The sequence below is a fragment of the Paramormyrops kingsleyae genome, chromosome 9 (genome assembly GCF_048594095.1).
Source record: "Paramormyrops kingsleyae isolate MSU_618 chromosome 9, PKINGS_0.4, whole genome shotgun sequence".
Taxonomy (NCBI): domain Eukaryota; kingdom Metazoa; phylum Chordata; class Actinopteri; order Osteoglossiformes; family Mormyridae; genus Paramormyrops; species Paramormyrops kingsleyae.
The window spans coordinates 33,523,731-33,544,016 of record NC_132805.1 but is presented as its reverse complement, the minus strand read 5'-3'; the positions used below and the strand labels follow the sequence as shown (position 1 = coordinate 33,544,016).

Genomic DNA, 20,286 nt, shown 5'->3' with positions numbered 1-20,286 from the left:
CCATCTTCAATGTACAACAGTTTAACATAAGCTGAAGTAATCCACCCAGCTGTTTGATGACCCTTCAAGAAGGATTTCCGCCTGTGGTGTTCACCTTCATCGCAAAGAACCAAGAGGAACCTTTCAAATAGAACAGACCTGAACGTCCTCCACCAGCTCTTAAAAAACCTAACGTAGTAGCATTAGCAGCAGTTTAGCTATTGTGTGTGGTAAATTTGCATATCAATGGAAAAAAAAATGCATTAAACTGCATACAAAGAACATTAACACATAATCTGGGAGTGCTGTAGGTTTGTGTAGCAGCACAAACTATGAAACATACTAAAAGTGCTACTGTACAATATATGGATGTATAAAATAAATATTTATAAATACCTAAGAAGTTGTTTCTCCATCACCTTCCTCGAAATTTTACATTTTGCCAATGTTGGCACTTTATGACAAACCCTTTGTGACAAACTTTTCTATAATTACAGATTTAGAGATATGATTGCATGTTTGATTGGTTTATTGGCTGAAAGTTAAGTTATTCACTAGCTGTAATTACCTCCCATTGCACTTCTGTACGCCTTTCCGTGATACGTTGATAGCCATTCTGTGATTGCCCACTAGGCGGGTAGGTGGGGTCCACCGTGATTGCCCACTAGGCGGGTAGGTGGGGTCCACCGTGATTGCCCACTAGGCGGGTAGGTGAGTTCCACCGTGATTGCCCATTAGGCGGGTAGGTGGGGTCCACCTTCGACAGGATGCCAGTGCTCTGTTGGTCTCTCAGTCGTATCCCATCACACAAATACCATCTCAAATGAGCTGCACGTCTCAAGACCGTGGGAGGCAACCAAATCGCCCAGAGGGGACTTTTCTGGTGAGCAGGAAGACGACGAGCAAGCCCGAGACGACAGTCCGGCACAGAAAACCACCAAATCCCCCCCGAAAAAAAACGACATGCAGTAAATTCCTCAATCATCTCACACAGGAAACACAGAAGAGGGCCACAGCCTGTCGGGACTGGTTCAGACTTGCCTTGAGACCTCAACCGCAGCCCCATTCAGCCTTGGCTGCTAATGGATCTGATCAAAGCATCACTTTAATTCAAGATGGGTTTTTTTGAACTGCTTCAAAAGTACAATGGAGATGTAATGCTGAAGAGCCAGACCTCATTAACCACTAGCATGTTGGTGACCGTGGTCTAGTTTAAAAAAAGGTGCATCCTCCATGACTCAAACAATACTGCTGCATTCACACCCACATTTTAAAATATGAACAACAAATGGAATTGTATAGCACAGTGTGTCCGTTGTAGCCTGATGGAAAACGCAGTTCTCCATTAAGAGCAGTATAAACAGTGTATAAAGAGGTCTTTATGTTGGGTCTTTGGATAGAGAGCACCAGTAACTTGTTTAAAAAAAACAGAAAACACACACATATGCCTCAGGTCTCGAACCACACCAGAATGTGCTTGTCAGGACTATATTTACAGGGACCCAGCAATCTAAAACACCACAAAACAGACAAAAAATGCGATATAGCTGCTAGAAAGGAGGTTTCACATGCAAATCTTCTCAAGAAACCTTCTGGTAGCAGTCAGATAGCAGATATATGCAATATGCAGTCTGTGCAACAGGAAATTCTGCAGTTAAGTATAATGTGGGGCAGTACAAACCAGGCTTCCTCCAATTCATCAGCTCAGGCTTTCTCCAAAACACTGGCAGATTTGAGGGGCCTATTAGAGGTCCTGATGGGAACAGAAACACTGGTACGGTGGGCAGTAAGGGACATAAATAACGGAGCAATGTCTCTATTCACTCACATTTAATTCACACATATTTGACAGACATAAAAGAGAAAAAATATGAATCTGGCAGCAGAGGATATTAAGCAAGAGCCGCAGCGCTCACGTCTCTCGTCCTTGGAGGGGGCATGTTTAATGGTTTCCATTTTCTGAGGAGAAAACCGGTTCCTCTGTATTCCCATAAATCACAGGGCGCAGCCAGGAAAAAATGTAAAGCAATTAGAAAGCAACTTGTCAATAGAAGAGGTAGATAAATGATCAGCTGACAGTCAAACGTTTCCACGGCGACACCAGTGGACCCCGGTGGTCCTGGGCCCACCCGTTCAGCATTCACAGGGAGCGATACAGTACGACAGGAACGATGGTGCCTGACAGGTATGTGCGTGCGTGGCTAGGACAACCGGAGAAAACGTGCTGTTGATTTGCAAAAAGTTTTTTTTTTGATTTGCTAGTTTGGTCTTAGGAATGCCATGGATTGTTTAAAAGCCGATTTAATAAATAAACAGTTGAGTCTGTAGTGTGATTTTGTCTCCAAGTGAATGTTTATGGGACTGGCCCATCTGATAGTCTGCCAGCCCACCCAGGCTATCATTTCTGGCTCCACTATTGGTCAAAAATATCAGGAACTAAAAGTGATGAAATATCTATACACCCAAACTGATGCTGCTATTTATTACTTTTTTTGGTTGACATAGCAATTACAAATTTGACTTTGCACAGTAAACTCAATTGTGGCACCTAGTCCTAAATATTCAGTGACGTTTATATCCATCCAGACACTGAAATTTAAATTCAGTCACACGTATGTATTTCAACTGCTAGCACCCTCCATGTTTATGTTAAACATTTATATCGCCACATTTTTGAATTCAGAAGACGGTTGAACTAAAACTCCTCTCAGACAGGCCTCGTCTGAGAAGAAGGATCTGAGCAAAGGATACCAAAGAATACTGTCTGACCGGCCAGGCGTGCACAGCATCGCGATCTGATATGCAGACACCAATCGTGAGCTCGCAAGCACACATGCCAATTAGAAGCTTACGGCAATGTCCGTAATATTGACACTTTAGCTATATAATTGAAAGCAGCAGTTGGTTCCTGGAGTTGCTTTAAATTTGCTTGAAATGATTGCCGTCCAGTTGTACGCAATTCCAATAAATTTTGAAGACTTCGATAAAACACACAGTAATGAGGATCCACATTCAGATGTGTTTGTTTTCAGAGAAACACTTAGGCGATTATGGCTTCTGGCTGGGGGGCAAATATAGATTGTTCCGCAGTAAACACTAACAAAACAATAAGATGGTTAACAGGTGTTCAATTATCATTGTTTTTATCCTGATTATGGGTAATTAATGTTTCACTGTATAAACTACAAAAAGAAAAACAACAGATTATTACCCTTGTGCAGGGGAAAGAAACTGGAGGGTTAATGTTAGAATTTTAAAAGCTTTCTAACCCACAAACCAGCATCATGTAACAAATGGAGGAATTAGAGGATGTGAACAAAGAAAAGTCACATCAAGCAGAAGTGCAACGACAGGACAGGCAGGGCAGGCAATGGCCTGGGGCCCCGAGCTGGGAGGGCACCCCCGAAGGGCGGCTGATTACATGGCACATTGCAACGACAAATCTGCTTTATTTGCTCATGGGAGTTGCACTTACACAACAATATTCTGAGGGCAGAAGGGAAAATGATTGGTTCAAAGAGATAACCAATCAGATTGTAAAGAACGTGAGTCCAAGGAACTAGAGGATGCAGGACTTTGTTGATATTATTAATTATTGATATTATTAATGTATATTTCATAAAATAAAGGTAATACATGTTACCATACCGGGGGAGGGAGAGTTGGAGGGCCCCATGGAATTTTTGGCCTAGGGGCCCCAGAGTCCCTAAAATCTTAGTGATACAACATGTTTGTAGTATGAGAGCAGTCAAATAAATGCTCTTTCCATCTTGTCATGATGTGTATATATAAGCAGAACAGGCTGCGCGTCTGTTATTGCAAACCATCAGACCTGCTACCACTGAGTTTTGCAGCTTGGAAAGGGAGGGTTAATGCTTTTGGTCAGCACCTGAAAAACGCAGCGTTTTAACTGCTAACGAATCACAGGGGTTGGTGGGGGAGGGGGGCTATAGGAAAACATCATCATCTACAAGAACCAGTAAAACAGAAGCAGTCGAAACTCAGAGTGAAACACAGGCATTTGGCTGATATATAAGATGAAACAGAAAAGGCAACTCAGTCCAAGCATCTTATTATAAATGGAGAAGTTGCGTAGGAAATTCTCAGGTCTGGAACCCACAGCTAGTTGTCAAGCAAAAACCGTTTATAACAACGGATGCCAGATGCTTAAAGCAGTGAGAGGGTCATGTGACTAGCATAAAGCCCAGCAAACTTTATGGCCCAGTGCCATCGGTCGCCCTGATGTGTAACGTTGCAGTGTGTGGGCGAGAGTCTGATCTGTCCGTTCCTTTAGACGGCGGAGTTCATGTGGTGTGACCACTCAGCATCCTCAGCAATCAGCATAATATTTTGTTTGGTGCTCTGCAGAGGTGCTGTGCACAGCAGACCCCCCCCCCTCCCCAAACTGATTTGAAGAAGAACAGACTCCTGGAAAGTTCCAGGTGCCAGAGTGTAACTTTTAAACCTACTCTGACTCCATGCCCTACATACTCACCCCGGCTGGAACTACGGGGGGGGGGGGTCCATTAGCTGTATGTGTTGACATGTTTCACTGATAAAACTGGCAAGTTACCTGAATGAATTGGTCCTACAAAGAAAGGAAAGCAGATCGAAATCAAAGAGGAAGCAAATAAGAGGGGAATCCTCATTTTCAGCCAGAATTGTAACATCAACATCAAGGCGACACGATGGGCATGAGCACACAAGGTGTCATCATGTCGCAATAACGGAATGAACTTCAGGCAGATCGGAACTCGTATTCACAGAGAAAGCATTACATAAAGATCTGTAAGAAAATTACAAATATCACGCCAATGGCAAGAAAAAAATAACAACAACCAGTTGCCCAGTGAGTATTAAACTTTAAATAAGGATATATTTTTGCCGGAAATAGAAGGCCGCTTTTTCTACCTATCAGATTATGTCTCACACTGTCTTCATGAATTAATTTGCCGAATATGACCGAAGCTTCCGTAGCTGAATTCAGTTTGACGTGATTTTGCTCTGAAAGTTTAGGTTGTACATAAGTCTCCACCACACACAGTGTAGGCCTGCTTTCTGTGAGAGGGCTCTACTCGATAAGAGACTTTCCCAGGTTGGACAGATAAACAACCGACGGAGCATATGTGGAGAAGGTCCCGGTGTTCAGGTTCCTGGGTACTGGAGGATGACCTGACCTGGAGCGCCAACACCAAGGAGCTGCTAAGAAAGGTGCAGCAGAGACTGTATTTTCTGAGAATCCTCAGAAAGAACCGTCTCCCCAAAAATCTGCTCCTTTTAAAAAGCTATGGACATTTTACATGATTCATCACATCCCGATCACTGTCTCTTTCAGCTTTTGCCATCAGGACAAACCGCCTAAAAAAAGTTTTTATCCAAAAGCAGTCATGGCCTTAAACTCTAAACAGAACTGTTAATTTTTATATTTCATAAGTGCAATTTATATATCCAGTGCAATATGTATATTTTTAATATATTCTTTTATTACTCGTGCCTCTCATTGAGTCGCCTGCACTTTCTCAATTCCATCATCTCATCTTATGTTTTTTGGTCTTTGCGTTATTTAAGGGAAAGTACAACACAATACTATTTTTTCCCCTCAGGAAACAGGAAATGCTACAGATTTCCTCTGTGAAAGTTAACATACTGGGTAAGAAGCTACAAGGACCACAGTCCATTTAAGTTCTATTTTGAAGCACCACAGGACATCCAAGAACTGATACCACTGAAATTTAAAAACAAGCGGAAATCCTAATTAGTACATTAAAATGAATTCAATTCAGCGTAATTAAACATTGTTTAAATATTACACGGATTTATGCCTTGTGCAATAATGTTGGTCTAAAAAAAACATCTGATGATCACAGACCTAAGATTAGAAAAAAAATGCAAAAATGACTGCATGGTCATAATTGACAGAACGGAAAGTTTATGCACAGTTTAACAAGTTAAAAACAAACAAGTCATTCTTTGCTAGTTCTCTCATTCCAGTTAAATACTTCCATAAAGAATAGTCTACAGTGGCTGTGTGTTTTCTAAATCAGTAACCAAAGGCACTTGAACCAGTGCAGCTCACTGTAGGCCAGACCATTTTCTGAGCAGACCCTGGCTGACGGCACTGGAACACAGAAATGTCCTCTCACCTAGCATTTTAATTACAGACTGTACAAAGGATCCTTCACAAGCAACATAATTATAACCAGCGAGGAAAATAATTAACCAAACCCCACCCCCTACACGATCAAGCGGAGTGGCACACCCGAAGGCCCGACTTTGAGAGCACCTGGCGAGATGACCCCACAAGTCACCTCGAACCACCTGTTGATCACTGGCAACTAGATAATCTACGACCGAAAGGATCTGTCGGACATCCGATAGCAGGTCGTGTGCTGTCAATTACGAACCTACGGGGCAGTCAGCGAAACCTTTTCCCATCACAAACATGTAGTGGAAGAGGAAAGCAGAGCCATAGTTCTCTGTGATATGTTTATGCTGAGGTCTAAGTTACTTGATCAAAGCACTTAAGTCACACACCCTAAGAGCAGGTGCTAAAACGGCACAGCACGCCTGAAGAGCGGGTTTCGGGGCCTTTAATTATTGTACAAGTTTGAAGTATATCGCACCACCCTGACCATCTGATTAAATTAACTGGATTAAATTAGTCCTTGGGTAAGCAAACAAGATGTGCTGGGGAAATAGGTGGAGGTTCCAAATGGGAGTTCTGGGAATTATTGCTGGAGATATATAGGCCTATATATAATTTTAAGTGTATAAGGCAATTATTTCAGTGCATCTGCTTCTTAATGATAAAGTCCAGAACATGAATTCTTCGAACAATTTATTAGTCGATTAAAGTGCTCTAAGCAGTGCCAGTGAAAAGTAACAACAGACGGAGTAAAACTATAAAAGGAGCGTTATCTCGGAGATAAAAATATTCATGGAATATTAAGGAACACGATGAATTCACCTTTACGATGTCTCCTCTTCAAGACCATCGTGTTTTCTAAGAGTTACGGACGGTAAATCCCGTTCGCTTCGTCAGAGTAAGGAGTGTGTGTTTCATCCTTGCTTTTGTCACAGCATAAAAAAACGCATTTAATACGGATGTAAGATCCCCGTAACTAATAAGGAGTAATGTGAGTTTCGCGAGTATTTGCACCAGTAACCATGTGCGCTGCTTGCTTTATTTATAATTGACTGATCTGAACCAATCAGCGACTAGTTTCATTATGACACTGGCTGTGCCATAATTTTAATTAAAAATGTTTACACATGACTTCAGGGCTTTTCAGAAGTCCTGTTGTCTCGTCCTAATTCACGTCATTAAATCTTAGTTTCTCCCCCCCCGTCCTCCGGTTTTAATCCATCAGTTGGTACCCTGTTCGTGCCTCGTTTCATCCGTACAGTTTAGATGGTTTTCCAGCTCTTGGACCACAGCAGTTTTCCCTATTTGATCGTTCCTGCGCTTCTCCATGATCAGGTCCTCCAAACTCTGAAACTCCAGCACATGGCTCTTTTTCTCGGATAGTTGTATTTTTAACCTGTACGGCTGCTTGCCGATGCGTATCTCGCCGCCGATTTTGAACTCGCGTTTCCCGAACCGGCACCAGGCGGCGAAGCACTCCGAGTTCCTCCAGCTAAGCTCCTTGGCCCCCACCTGCTCCATGGCATTCTGCACCACCACGTCCGGACTCAGGGGCTTAAACCTGTACAGGTCGTTCACGATCCTGCCCCGTCTGCCTTGACTAGCATCCGTCAGGAAGCTGTTCTTTATCTCGGCTCTGTGCAGGTGGACAACCTGAAAGTCTCCCACATACACGGCCCAGTGCGGATACTGGCCCGTCGCCACCAACTCCAACACGTCGCCCGGCTTGCACTTATTCAGCAGGTTCTCCGGGGAGTAAGTGCTCCAGTCCCCGGTCTTTGAGCTCCTTTCGTAGACGCAGTCGTCCCGGTAATAGACGGCGCACTCCACCTCGTTGCGCCCGTCATACTGCGCCTCTTCCTCGTTGCGCTCCCTGTCCGTTTCCCCGACGTTATCCTCCAGGTCGTCGTCGTCGCTGGAGAAGATGTAGGACACCCCGATCCGCGGCGCGTCCTCCTCGGGGTCCAGCCCGTTCGGATCCGCCGTCGGAACTTCTGCGTAACTTAAATGAGTCAGTTTCTCGACCTGGTTGCCCATTGCAAGCCCGCTGGTAGCCGATACGACCGGGGGAAGGGGGCAGGGAAATGACGCGGTTCCACCTGTTCAAGGCAGGGTGTAAAAAGCGCTCCTGAAAACGCAACACGTAATATGACCTGGGCACGACTAATTCCTTCGCGCTATAGGATTACAACCCATGGTCCACTGTCGACATTATTTAAATATAAGGATCCGGAGATGTCGACGTCCCGACCTGCCGAAAAGAAACAAAAAGCCATCGTTCAAGTGCCGTTTAACACAATGTGATCATTATCAAAATCCAAGGAAAGCTGACTGTAGTATATTCCGGCCAGGTGTGTTACACCTGATACACCCCGCATATCCCACACACGTAGGCAGCGTTAAACTTACCCCGAAGCGTAATATTACATAGCCAGAGCAAAGAAAGGGGGGTCGGTGATCATCGAAGGCGAACAACTACTTTTAATTTATTTTTTTCTCCTCCTAGCAAGCGCCCTGTTAAAGTATCACAGCGGTCAGGCAGGTATAGCAGCGTTCGGTACAAGCGCGACTCCCCCAGAGCTGCGCGACTCGACAGAGCAGTAATTAGACGGGACTGCCGGTTTAAAGGGGCAGCGCGCTTTTATTCTCCGTCCCGGCGCAGGCAAAACCGAAAGTACACTCAGGCCAGCAATCGGGAGCCCTCTAACAAGTCACTTCTGTGAGTGAAAAATAGCAATAACTGCAACTATAAATAAATGCCGTTGTGGTCGTACCAGAGGTCTTCTTTCATTTCTGCTTTTGCCGGGTATGGTACGTAATTAATGTTTGGGCATTATCAATACCGGAGGTACGATACACACAGGCTCATGTGTTCACATGGCAGGATGTGGTTTGTTCCAAGCTGCAATTTTCTGATTCGCGTGCTAAGTGCAAATAAAGGTGATGTGGAAAATGGTGTATTGGTTGCTAAAGAGATTTTCATGAAGAAATAAACGATTGATAAATGAACACCAAGAATGACCAAGTAGTCTTTGAGGGCAAGAGGGTTGCAGAGATGGTGTCGTGATTAGCCAAAAACATTATTAAACTTGCGCTCTAGTAAAGGGGGGGCACCTCTGTAACCACAGTGTGACACATCTGTCAGGTCGTACTTGAGTCACATTGGCTTAAAACTAAAACTGTTGCAAACGGATCCGCTGCAGGGCCTCTGTATGATATGCGAGGCGTAGCTTGTAACCTTGTCTAGCAGCTGTTCATGCACCATGGGTATATTTGCGGGGGTGTGCTAAACTCCTGGAACTAGAGACTGAACTTCAGTTAAATTAGCGGCCAACGTATAAACAAACGGGATCCTGTTTTAATTGTTTGGTTAAAACGTACTGTCAAAAATAGACAGAGGATGGCATGGTTGTCAAGAATCTATACTTGAAGTCTCCTAGGTACACACTCAGGAAGAGTTTCTGAGGTCGTACCGTATAGAAATATTGGTGAACCAGCTCGGTCCAATAGACTTGCACTCGTATAAATGCGTACATTGAGTCATTACATTTTTGTTAAACTGTTGGCTAGGTAACGAATTAAGAAATTAGAAATAATTATATTTGAGCTCATATGCAGTCATCTTCAAAAGACTTTGCCTCCAAAACCCAAAAAGATAGATCTTGACACTGTAACATTAATTTTAAATGTCGTTAAACCTTTTACAGGAAATGTGCATGTAAGCCTCACATTTCATAAAAGCAGCACATGTGGAGCACAGGCACATTTTTAACCAGGTCACTCCTGATGTCAGTCAGATTAGTCTAGGTTAAGGTTAGGTTACCTCAGTGTCTCGCCTTTAAAAAATTATGACTCACAGCCAGTTCCGTGTGGGTAGTTAAGGCAGATGTGTGGTTTCCTATCTCCATGGAAAAACTGTGATAGCAAAGGCAACTAGACGGTTTTGTTTTTGGCGCAGTCTTGACTAACAGGAAATGGTGCAAAACGTAAAAATTTGTTGCAAAATGCCCGTGGGTACCCTGAAGACCCAGACTGTGGGCGCTTTTCCAGAGCAGTGCTCCGTGTAGGGTCACCTAGCACGCTTGGTTTTTGTGGGTCTATGTTTGTAGCATCTAGTTTCGTCCACGCCTGTCGCTCTGTCTTGATTTATTTATACCATGAGGAACGGCATACCTAGGAGGGTTGATCCAAACGATATCATGATTAACGTTAATTGTCCCCGTGAATGCAGCCGTGAGCTCCGCCCCTTTTCCCCATCAACATGTCCGCCGGCTTCTGTCACTGTGGAGACCCTGATCAGCAGGTGTGTGACAGACAGGCCTGCGGTCCAGTTCCTAAAGACCTCCCATCTAAGCTGTCCTCCATCTGCTTCTCAACTACAACAGCGCGGGTGCATTCGTCGCTACCGCCGCTCTCTCAGCTTAAGAACAGCGAGGATCTCTTTTCTGTTTTATTTGTATAATACATCTCACTCTGTCTCATTATCCCCAATGTATGACCGGCTTAATCATGTTTTCATGAAATTGACGATTAAGGTTCTAATCTTGTTTCGTTATGCGAGTCAGAATGTTCTTCTAAATCCGCATAAGCCAGATTGTCAGGCAGACACCACGGACAAAACAGCTATGCCACGTTAACGGCCTGTGGCTGTCAGACTGAAACCATTCTTGTTTTTAAGCAACCAGACAAGTCCGTTTTCTCACAGCGTGGGAAGTCCGAGCGCTTACTTCAATGACACGCCTTTTTCTTTAATCCCCATGTTGCATAAGATGCATTTTACTGACATAATATCTCATCACCTCTTCAAAATATGACATCATCTCTTCTGAGCTATAGGGATGAGTGCCACCATGCACTACCTGTGGCTACCTGTCCGTGATGCATGAATTTATGTCAGTAATAGAATGCGGAGTACTGTTTTCCCAAACTCACGTACGTGACGCAAGTATAGTTTTACTAGTACATGGAATTGCATGAATATAAACAAATCATAGACATTGGGGTGTAATTTCGGAAAGTATGGTGTTTTTAAGTTTGTATGCTAAAGAAGTCTAAGAGGCCTTCATATTTCCTTTTTAGATACCCCCGCACCCCCCCCATGCCTCTTCCTTGAAAGTCATCCGGATCTCCCATTGGTCGATGGCGCATAACATTTACAGTGAGGTGGGCTGGTTTTTTACTGCCCTTGCCAAAAGCATATAATTTTAAATATATCTTCCAGGGGTGGAAGAACTGTGCAATTCTGTGTCACGCATGACTCTTTATCTCCTCAGACCTGCGGTTGTGAATGTGAGCTTCCTTGCTCATCGTGCTTTTCGGGGGCTTAGATTAGACGTTTAAACTTTTCCCGGCATTCCAGTTGTGTGGCATTCGTGTTTTTCCTGCATGACGTGACAGGTCAGCACTGGGTTGCCCCTGGTTACGGTGGTGGCTGAGACCCACATTAACATGTACAGCTAGCCCAGTGCATGTCGTTCGGTTTTCTTGTAGCTAAAAGTAAATGTGGAAAAAGAGTTTCACGCTGGCAATGATGTAATAGCCATCTTTAAATTTAATAATAGGGTGTTTATGCTGAAATATTGAAACATTTTTAAATATTTCCCCGTTTTTGTACTGCAACTTTGTACTGGGAGATGTGATAGAAAGAAGATGGATGGATGTTCTTGTTGTCCACAGTAGCATTATGCAGTCAGCAGTCTTTAATCCAGCTGGGGGTTCTGAGTTCCAATTATTATTTATTTGTCATTTTTGAAAACGCTGTTGGTCACTTCAGGGCAGAAACTGGGCTAGTTGAAGGTAGCTGGGCATTTCCTGTGCTCTCACTCACAGGGAATAACTTTTAGGTATTTATGCTCTGACATTTCAGCATCTGCCTCGACATTTCACTCAACCTTGAGCCGGAAGGCCCTCGAGGCTCGGAGCTGGGTCCCTGTACTGCCGCTCTCTTCCTGGACCCGTGTTTTCTGTCAGGCCGACGCATATCTTCAGCCTCCGCGTGATTCAAACAAACCATTATGGCCCGGAAACTGGAGCTCCAGGTGAAGTATGGGTAACTTGTGACCCAGGTTACCCATAATCCCTTGTAATATTTCAGAAGCCCTTACAAATGTCATGGAGAGTGGCCTGGACAAAGGCAGCTGGGCCAGGCCCGCCCCAAGTAAACAAAATAAATTAGCTGGAGTGCGCTTCTTGTTTTCAAACCGTTTGCTTTGGTTACATCTGAAGAATTTTAAGCAGCTAACAGTAAGCCCCTTAAGGGCCCCTTTCACTCTGAATTTGTGATGGGGCCGCTCTGCATCGTTCATGGGTTGTGCTGCTTATGCGTTTGGCCTGTGTCTACCTGGGTATAAAGGGCCCAACAAAGGGGGGGTTGTTTGAAATATGTATAAATCCCAGGATTTCCAGAAGCTTCTGGAACTGTAGAGTATGGTACTGGGGAGTAGATTTTTGGAGTGGGGGGTGCTTAACTGGGCAGGCTAAACAGCACGGCCTGTAGATCAGACTCCCAGTGGGCTTTGCAAATTGCCCACAATGCAATGGGGCACTAGTGTTTTTTTTTAATTTATTTCTTTTTCTGTTCTTCGCCAGGTTACTGGTTTCTTAAGGCTAATAATGAGGATTCATCAGCCAGGCAGAGTGAAATACCTTTGTGTGGAATAAGGCTGGAATGATTCGGCTCCAGCTGCTGCCTGGTGACGGTCAGGCTCTGTGAGGCGTGCAGATCTGCTGGCTCGGCGGAAGGAGGAATCCGAAGTCTGACTCTCTTTGATCATGATAGACGTGATATGCAGGAACCTTTGGCCTGCTGCCTCTCAGGGGAGAGAAGTATGGGTGGGTCCTTGTCATCAAAGTGGCCTCTTCCTTGAGGATCCTGAACTCATCATGTTGTTGCCTTGTTGTTCTGGAGGACATCCAGCCAGCCGCCAGCCTCTGTCTCACGCACGCGCCCCCTTTTCCCTGCAGGATACGGACATGGCGGAAAGGAAATCACCACCCTATGAACCCCAGTGGGGTGTTAGCCTGATGTATGCGTCAGAACTGCTCTAGACTGACATCTAGTGGAGCACAAGGACCGGAAATCGCCGTCGGTGGAGAAGGCCACCTCACACTCTGTGTGTCTCCACAGCAGGCTGGAGTAGATTATGCTAAAGCCTGAGTGGAGTCTTCTGGATCCCCCATTGGGTCGGGATATTGCACTCTTCCGGGGGGGGGGGGGTTGCCCGCATATAGCCTCTAGCTGGGAACAAAAACACTGCAGGAAGTGCATCGTACAGCATGCATGTGAAGGACCAGCTCAAGGAGAAGTTCTACCATTGCGTTCAGCATCCAGACAATAGCTCCTCCCCTCCCACTCAGAGTCAAGCTCCAGTCCCAGCATTAAAGTCATTCTAAAGTGTCGAGATAATGGAAGATCCTGAAAGTCCAAGCTGATGTTTCTTTCTCTGGGTTGAATTTTGAATAGTCTCAGTGTGGCATAGAGGGAGCCCTGCTGTTATTGTTTTAGGCAAAGAAAGGCAGAGCCCTACTGAGCTACTGAATAGATCAAACGGCAGTTCCCTCGGTAATACTGCAGTCTCCCGGTGATTCATGAATATATTTTCGACGCTAAGACTCAGGGGGTGGGACGACAAAACGCAGCAAATGTACCGGACATGGAGAATCCAGAATACAAGCTGAGAACATTATCTTTGGGGAGGCGTGGGTTACGCCCACCTTCTGGAAGGGAGTTTCTGTTCTGCCTTGAAACATTTTTAACACGTGGAAAAATAAAACATTCTCACTGTGAAATGTCAATGGTTAAAAAAAATGCAAAACAATTTGCCTCAATAAGGGTCACAAGTTACATTCAAAGGGAAATATTACATTTCAGAAAGAAATTGAAATTCTATTTAACCAGATGCATCCTCACCCATAAATGTGTGTGGGGGGGGGGGCAAATCCCACTCCCACGCTGTTACTCTGCATGCTGTGTGCTCTTCCTGTCTTTACACAAATTTCTACTGGGTGCTCTGGTGTCCTTCCAGTTTGGTGACTTATTTGCCCTAAGGTGTGTGTATGTGCTCTGTGATGAACTTGCATCCTGTCTAGAGTGTCTATCATGCACAGTGAATAGCTACTGGCCATCCGTGACCCACACTGGGTAAATGGCTATAGATGGATGGATGGATGGATGGATGGACGGACAGATGGATGGATGGATGGACGGATGGATATATGTATAGTGTTGAAAAACACTCGGTGTCAAGCTCACAATAAGGTAAGTGTGATGGGTGCGGCCTGCTATTAAGTGACTGGGAACTGGGTGTCTGCATGAAATCCGGCATGTCATCCACATCACAGCCACTTCAAGGTGAGAGAAGAGCGGACAGATCCTTCTGGACTCAGTGTTTCCTTGGCGTCCATGCTTCCCTGCTGGGGGCCTCATCTGCACAGAGCTCCGACGGCAGAACATCAGGTTCCCGGCGGAACACAAAAAGTCGCCGTTGTCAGGCTGCTCCTGGGGGAGCGAGACGCAGAGTCTACCTGAGCAGGATCCCTCTGCCTGTTCTCCCGCTCTCCCTCTGCGGAGATTTTCATAAAACGCATAAAGGACTTGTGGCATGTGGACTTATTTTCGTGGCACCATCAAAGAGAGTAGAAATGCAGTCCAAACGTGGCTTGAAATTGTAAAAGCGGTTATGGCGGTAAGACCCAGCCAAAGGGGAAAGGAGAATTTAAGGACGCCCACGGTGTGGCGAATAAAAGAGGCAGGAGCTGGACGCTTAGGCGCGGAGTTTGTGAAAGCCTGGGGGGGGGGGGGGAGAGCTTTTTTATTACCTCCAACCGCAGCGGGATCTGAGCAACCTTATTGGTCTGGAAAGGCTCTGCTTTAGCCCAAGCTGCTCCTCACTTGCCCGACTTGCCCGGTTAATGGAGGGCTGCTGGGGGTCGTGCTGAGTTTTAAACTGGGATAGTGGGGTCAGGGCTCAGGTACCGTCACACCTAAACGGCAATTAAACGCCTTTCCTGTGTATCAGCTGTACGGAGACTCCCTCTCCCCTCTTTATGTGCAGCAAACACATTCTAGCAACCCCTTCCTGAGAAGCTTTGCGTGGGTCTGCAGTTGATGGGGGGGGGGGGGGGGGAGGTGACCGAGATGTTTGTGTGAGCTTAGCGGAGCCCAGCAGAGCTGGCAGCCCCGAATGCGTTGCCAAAGAATGCAGAAAGGGAGAAACAGCGGAGAACCACAAACGCAAGGCCACATATCGCGCACGTCCGTCTGTTGTAGTTGCACAATAGATGGTCTTTGCTGGATACTCCCACACATTTGAAGAATTTTACCAATTACAAACCTGGCCACACAGTGCCACCTGCTGGCTGGGGTAGTTATGCACTCGGAGCAATGATTGTATATTTTACTTATTTTCACTTAGCAGACACTTTTATACAAGTGACACACTTTTTTTTTTCTTTTTCTTTTTTTTTTTTTTAGAAAACTGGGTCAGACAGCCCCTGGAGCAATTAGGGGTTAAAGGCCTCGCTGGGGGGGGGGGGGGGGGGGGGGGGGCAATGGTGACATCACTCTGCCAACCTTGGGATTCAAACCAGCAATCTTCCCGTCTCCCCTTATTTTACTTATTTTTAATTGGGCAAGAAGATGGCAGCAGTTTTACAGTGAATGGCTCATTGCTTCATTAATCCGCACGCCGTCTCCTGGGAAAGGCCCCCCGCCAACATGATTTTGCCAGCAGGTGGCTTCTTAGGTTACACATATTTTTTAATTTCACTCGTAAAATACTTAACTTGCTACAGAAACAAAAAAAGTCATTGTGCGCCTTGCTCGTCCCTGTCAGCACGGAGCATTCTTCGCTAATGGAGCTGCCTTGGTAAACAGAGCAGCACAATAAGCTTGTGTGGTAGCAGGTAAATGCTCCAATGGGCCGTGTTCTAGTCAGGTGAGCTGGAATGGAGGTTTTCCGCCTCTCAGTGGGACGCCGGGCCTCAGTTATGGGTCACAGTCCAGTTAGAAATGGCGGCTTTTCACGTGGGAAAGAACCCACACTCCACTGGAAGGGTCTGGTGCAGAAGGGACATGGATTTTTCTGCTGGCTGGGGTTTGAATTAGAGGACAGAGTCATCCTCCTCCTTTGGGGGTGGGGGGGGGGGTTGGGGGGATGCAGCTGGGCAGTTCTGAGGGAGGGAGACGCTCTTCCTCAGAGGAAGGGATCCAAAGAAAATATCAAAGGATCCGCGCACCAGGCAAGATGTGAAAAACCTTAAAATAACCAATAGGAAATTATTCTGTTTTACTTTTTTTATGCTAATGAGACACCAAGTCCACTCAAAGGTGCGTCGATGTGGAAAAGGTGTGTGATTTCAGCTCTCTGAGATAGTTGTGAAATTAGGTCACTGCATATCCAGTCATGTTCTCAGCATAGACTTTTTTTTTTTAAATAAATTTGTCACAAAACACCCATTGTAACTTCTTTAAAGCTCTCCAGACCTTCACTGAGGGTTTAAAGATGCGGGAGATGTTTCCAGCTCAACAACAGCTTTTAATGGAAATCACTTGAAGAAATTCTTCAGAAACCTTTCTGCCATTATATCCAGAGGCATCCCACTGTAGGGTGAAAAGGTCCACCTCTGCTTAATCGTATTCAGCATCCGACTCTGGTGTCCTCACAGCCTCTCTTGGCTCTCTGTCTGGACATCCCAGTAATAGGGTCTGTGCCTTCAGTGTCCTTCCTGCTAAGCCCATGCACATTTTTACACCAAAACGGGCCGATCGGCATGTAGCAGAGTAGCAGCAGTGGAGTTTTCCTACTTCCCCAGTGGCAAAAAGTACGTCTGATGCAGTGAAATACCACAGTTGGAAATACCTGCTGTAAATTAGGAGCTAAACATTTTTTCTTCACACCGATAACTTCACCCAGTGGCTGTTGTGCACGCACTACTGGGCAATGACTAATGAGGAATAAATTGCTAGCAAAATAAACATGCAAATAATAATAATAGTATTGGCTGGTGAAAGGGATTATTTGCTGCTGTTAATTGTGTATGCTAAGCAAACAAAAGGAGAAAGCAGTGGTGATATATTTCTGAGAAAATGTCTGGACGGCCGAGCCACAGCACAGGGTGCGCTCAGAGCAGACCCCAGGCTTTATTTGAACAGGGTCTTTCTTCAGGCTGAATATGAAGTGGAGAGAATGGACGCTGAGAATGGACACTGATAATGGACACTGATAATGGACGCTGAGAATGGACACTGATAATGGACGCTGAGAATGGACACTGATAATGGACGCTGATAATGGACACTGAGAATGGACACTGATAATGGACGCTGATAATGGACACTGATAATGGACACTGATAATGGACGCTGAGAATGGACACTGATAATGGACGCTGATAATGGACATTGAGAATGGACACTGATAATGGACACTAATAATGGACGCTGAGAATGGACACTGATAATGGACACTGATAATGGACGTTGAAAATGGACGTTGAAAATGGACGCTGATAATGGACACTAATAATGGACGCTGAGAATGGACACTGATAATGGACACTGATAATGGACGTTGAAAATGGACGCTGATAACGGACGTTGAAAATGGACACTGATAATGGACGTTGAAAATGGACGCTGATAACGGACTTTGAAAATGGACGCTGATAACGGACGTTGAAAATGGACGCTGATAATGGACGTTGAAAATGGACGCTGATAACGGACGTTGAAAATGGACGCTGAGACCTGCATAGCAAACAAAACATCCTGGAATAACAAATGCAAACTTGCTGATTTGGAGCTCCACAGTGTACTTATGGAGAAGCATTACTCTCTGCTTTGAGAGCTTGTTTTCGCTGATTGTGATCGCAATCTGTTCTGTTACTATATTCTTTAATAAAAAGATAAGACTAAAGTAATACACTCATACAGACAGAACTGAAAATGAAAGAGGTATGAACTTAGGCACCCAGGGATGATTACCCATTTTGTGCTCCTGAGAAAGTGACAGCGTCCCCCCCCCCCCAGGCTTTGTAGGATCCAGGTGGTTGTGGAATGCAGTCCCTGGGTAGGATTTAGTCACTTTGCTGCAGTGAAATCCATCAATTTGGGCCCCATGAATATTTTGCTGATAATGACGTCCGGCAGGTTTGAGCTTGGAAAACAGATGACTTGCCGATGTGACCATCTGGACTGAAGCACAGAAAATGATATGGACTGAGATCTGGTTACAGTGGTCATGGTGGTCATGGTCTGACCACAAGTACAACAGGTCTACACCCTACATAAAACTCTACCCCTGTAACATGGATGATAAAGCAGCTCTTTTAAATGATAGAGGTCAGGCCCACTGTGACTTTCATGAGCTTCCATCAGTATATTAATATACATAACAGGGAGCCTGAAATCAATGATAGGAAGTAAAATGCTTTGTGGCCCACCTGGCGTAAGGAAAATATTTCTAGAACATTCCCCAACTGAATAAGACCAAAGCCTTACGAGAACATAACTGAACTGACGTGTTTGACAAGCACAATTACTGTAATATTTGTATTTTAATGTTGTATGTTAACCAAATTTATTTTTATTTGTTGTCATAAACCCTGAAACTCATCGAGGCAGATTAATTGTTAATTGTTGCACGTTATTTAATTGTTCAATTGGCATAGCTAATGATGGCTCTGCACCTGTCATAATTATTTTGGTTGAGTTAGTGTGTTTGAAGCTCAGTCTTGCTTGTATCCCCTTGTCTGGCTCCCCAGCCTTCCTGTTTAGGAGTAGCTCTGCTGAACTTTGGCGTCACTTTCCCTCCTTGAGGACTGAGCCCCGGCCAGCTCCCCTTTGCACCCTCGTGATGTGTGATGCCTCTCTTACCGCGCTCCTGCTGGCAGTTATGAAAGTCTGTCCTGACATCCAGACCAGGATTTTGTTTCAACCAACCCTTTGTGACTGTAGGTGCATTCGACTTGCATGCACTGGCTTAAAGCAATGCATTCTGGTCCTGATGCAATGCATCATGGTTAGATTTTTTTTTGTCCGATTTAACCCGGCGCTACAAAACGTCACGACGCGTCACCATGTCACATGGTACAAAAACCTTGCAAGAGCAAGACGACTTAAGACAGATTGTACACCACCTCTCAGCCGGCTGCACAAACTGGAGCCGCCTCCGTGACGACACAACTTTTGGCTGAAAATTTTAGTCACACGCATGAGGTTTGTATCCCAGGTAGTTCCGATGCGTTATCTGCTATTTCTCTCGAAAAGCACATAAAGCAGTGAGAACTGGTTTTCAGTTAATTTACCTGGTAAAATAAAGTTTAAATAAATGACATAAATGCTCTAATAGTACACGTAAGTTAGTTGTTTATTTATTGTTAACTACTGTAATGTTGCGCTGCTTTATTTGTTTAATCGTCTAGTCTGTGAAGAAGGCTGTATGTTTGTATTTGTTTTATTAAAACATTTATTAGACAATGGGAGACCAGTTAGATGATTATAGTTATAACTACCACATCATCTGCTCTGCCTCCTGTTTTAATTCTGCCAGCACCATCTGCATCCCCAAGACCCACTGCTGCAACCCCACCTGGGCCCCTGAACCCTGCCATTCGCTTTCATCCACCAGCAGCGCACTCAGCGGGCCCCAGCGCTGTGGACTCAAACCAGGACATTTCAGAGTCACAACCAGGTATAGTGCCTATTAGAAAAATCACAATTAAATTTTACACTGTGAAATGACAGTACAATCTTTTCCTCCCAGAAATGAAACACCGGCTCGCACTTCTTCTGCTTGCAACAAAAAAAAAAAAAACAAATAAGTCAGCTTTTTATAAACTAGTCCATGAAGACGTGTTACAAAGGGACCACAAATGCGCAGTGGAGCAGAAAAGGAAGAAAATTTGTAACATGATGGCGACATACAAAAGGGTCAAAGACAGGTCAGACCACTGGAGAGACAAGAATCAACTGGAACTATTACACAGTAAGTAGAATAATGTTTGCCAGTCTTGATATTAAAGTTAACATTATTCCATTTTAACTGTACACTACTAATTAGGTTGTGTAGTATCAGTTTTCCAGCAATCACTACAGAATTTCTCGCTAATGTCACTTTGCTGGACTTAAACCTGACTTTGTTTCCACAGATTATGGATGAACT

The 20,286-nt window shown here is 44.8% G+C and overlaps 1 protein-coding gene and 1 long non-coding RNA gene across 3 annotated transcripts; one reads left to right on the top strand and one right to left on the bottom strand.

Moving 5' to 3' along the window:
• Positions 1-5,885: 5,885 nt before the first annotated feature.
• Positions 5,886-8,768, bottom strand: lratd2b (LRAT domain containing 2b). Its single transcript, XM_023815739.2, has 2 exons — positions 8,534-8,768; positions 5,886-8,375 (listed from the first exon to the last, which is right to left on the bottom strand). The coding sequence occupies exon 2, from the start codon at positions 8,159-8,161 to the stop codon at positions 7,346-7,348; it is 816 nt and encodes a 271-aa protein (XP_023671507.1). The 5' UTR covers positions 8,162-8,375; positions 8,534-8,768; the 3' UTR covers positions 5,886-7,345.
• LOC111845970 (uncharacterized) lies at positions 8,716-13,880 on the top strand. 2 transcript variants are annotated; one of them, XR_002838782.2, is made up of 4 exons: positions 8,716-8,843; positions 11,991-12,162; positions 12,713-12,955; positions 13,088-13,880. It is a non-coding gene; the product is annotated as an uncharacterized lncRNA (long non-coding RNA). The 2 variants fall into 2 exon arrangements; XR_002838783.2 differs by lacking the exon at positions 8,716-8,843 and adding an exon at positions 11,066-11,287.
• The last annotated feature ends 6,406 nt before the right edge of the window (positions 13,881-20,286 follow it).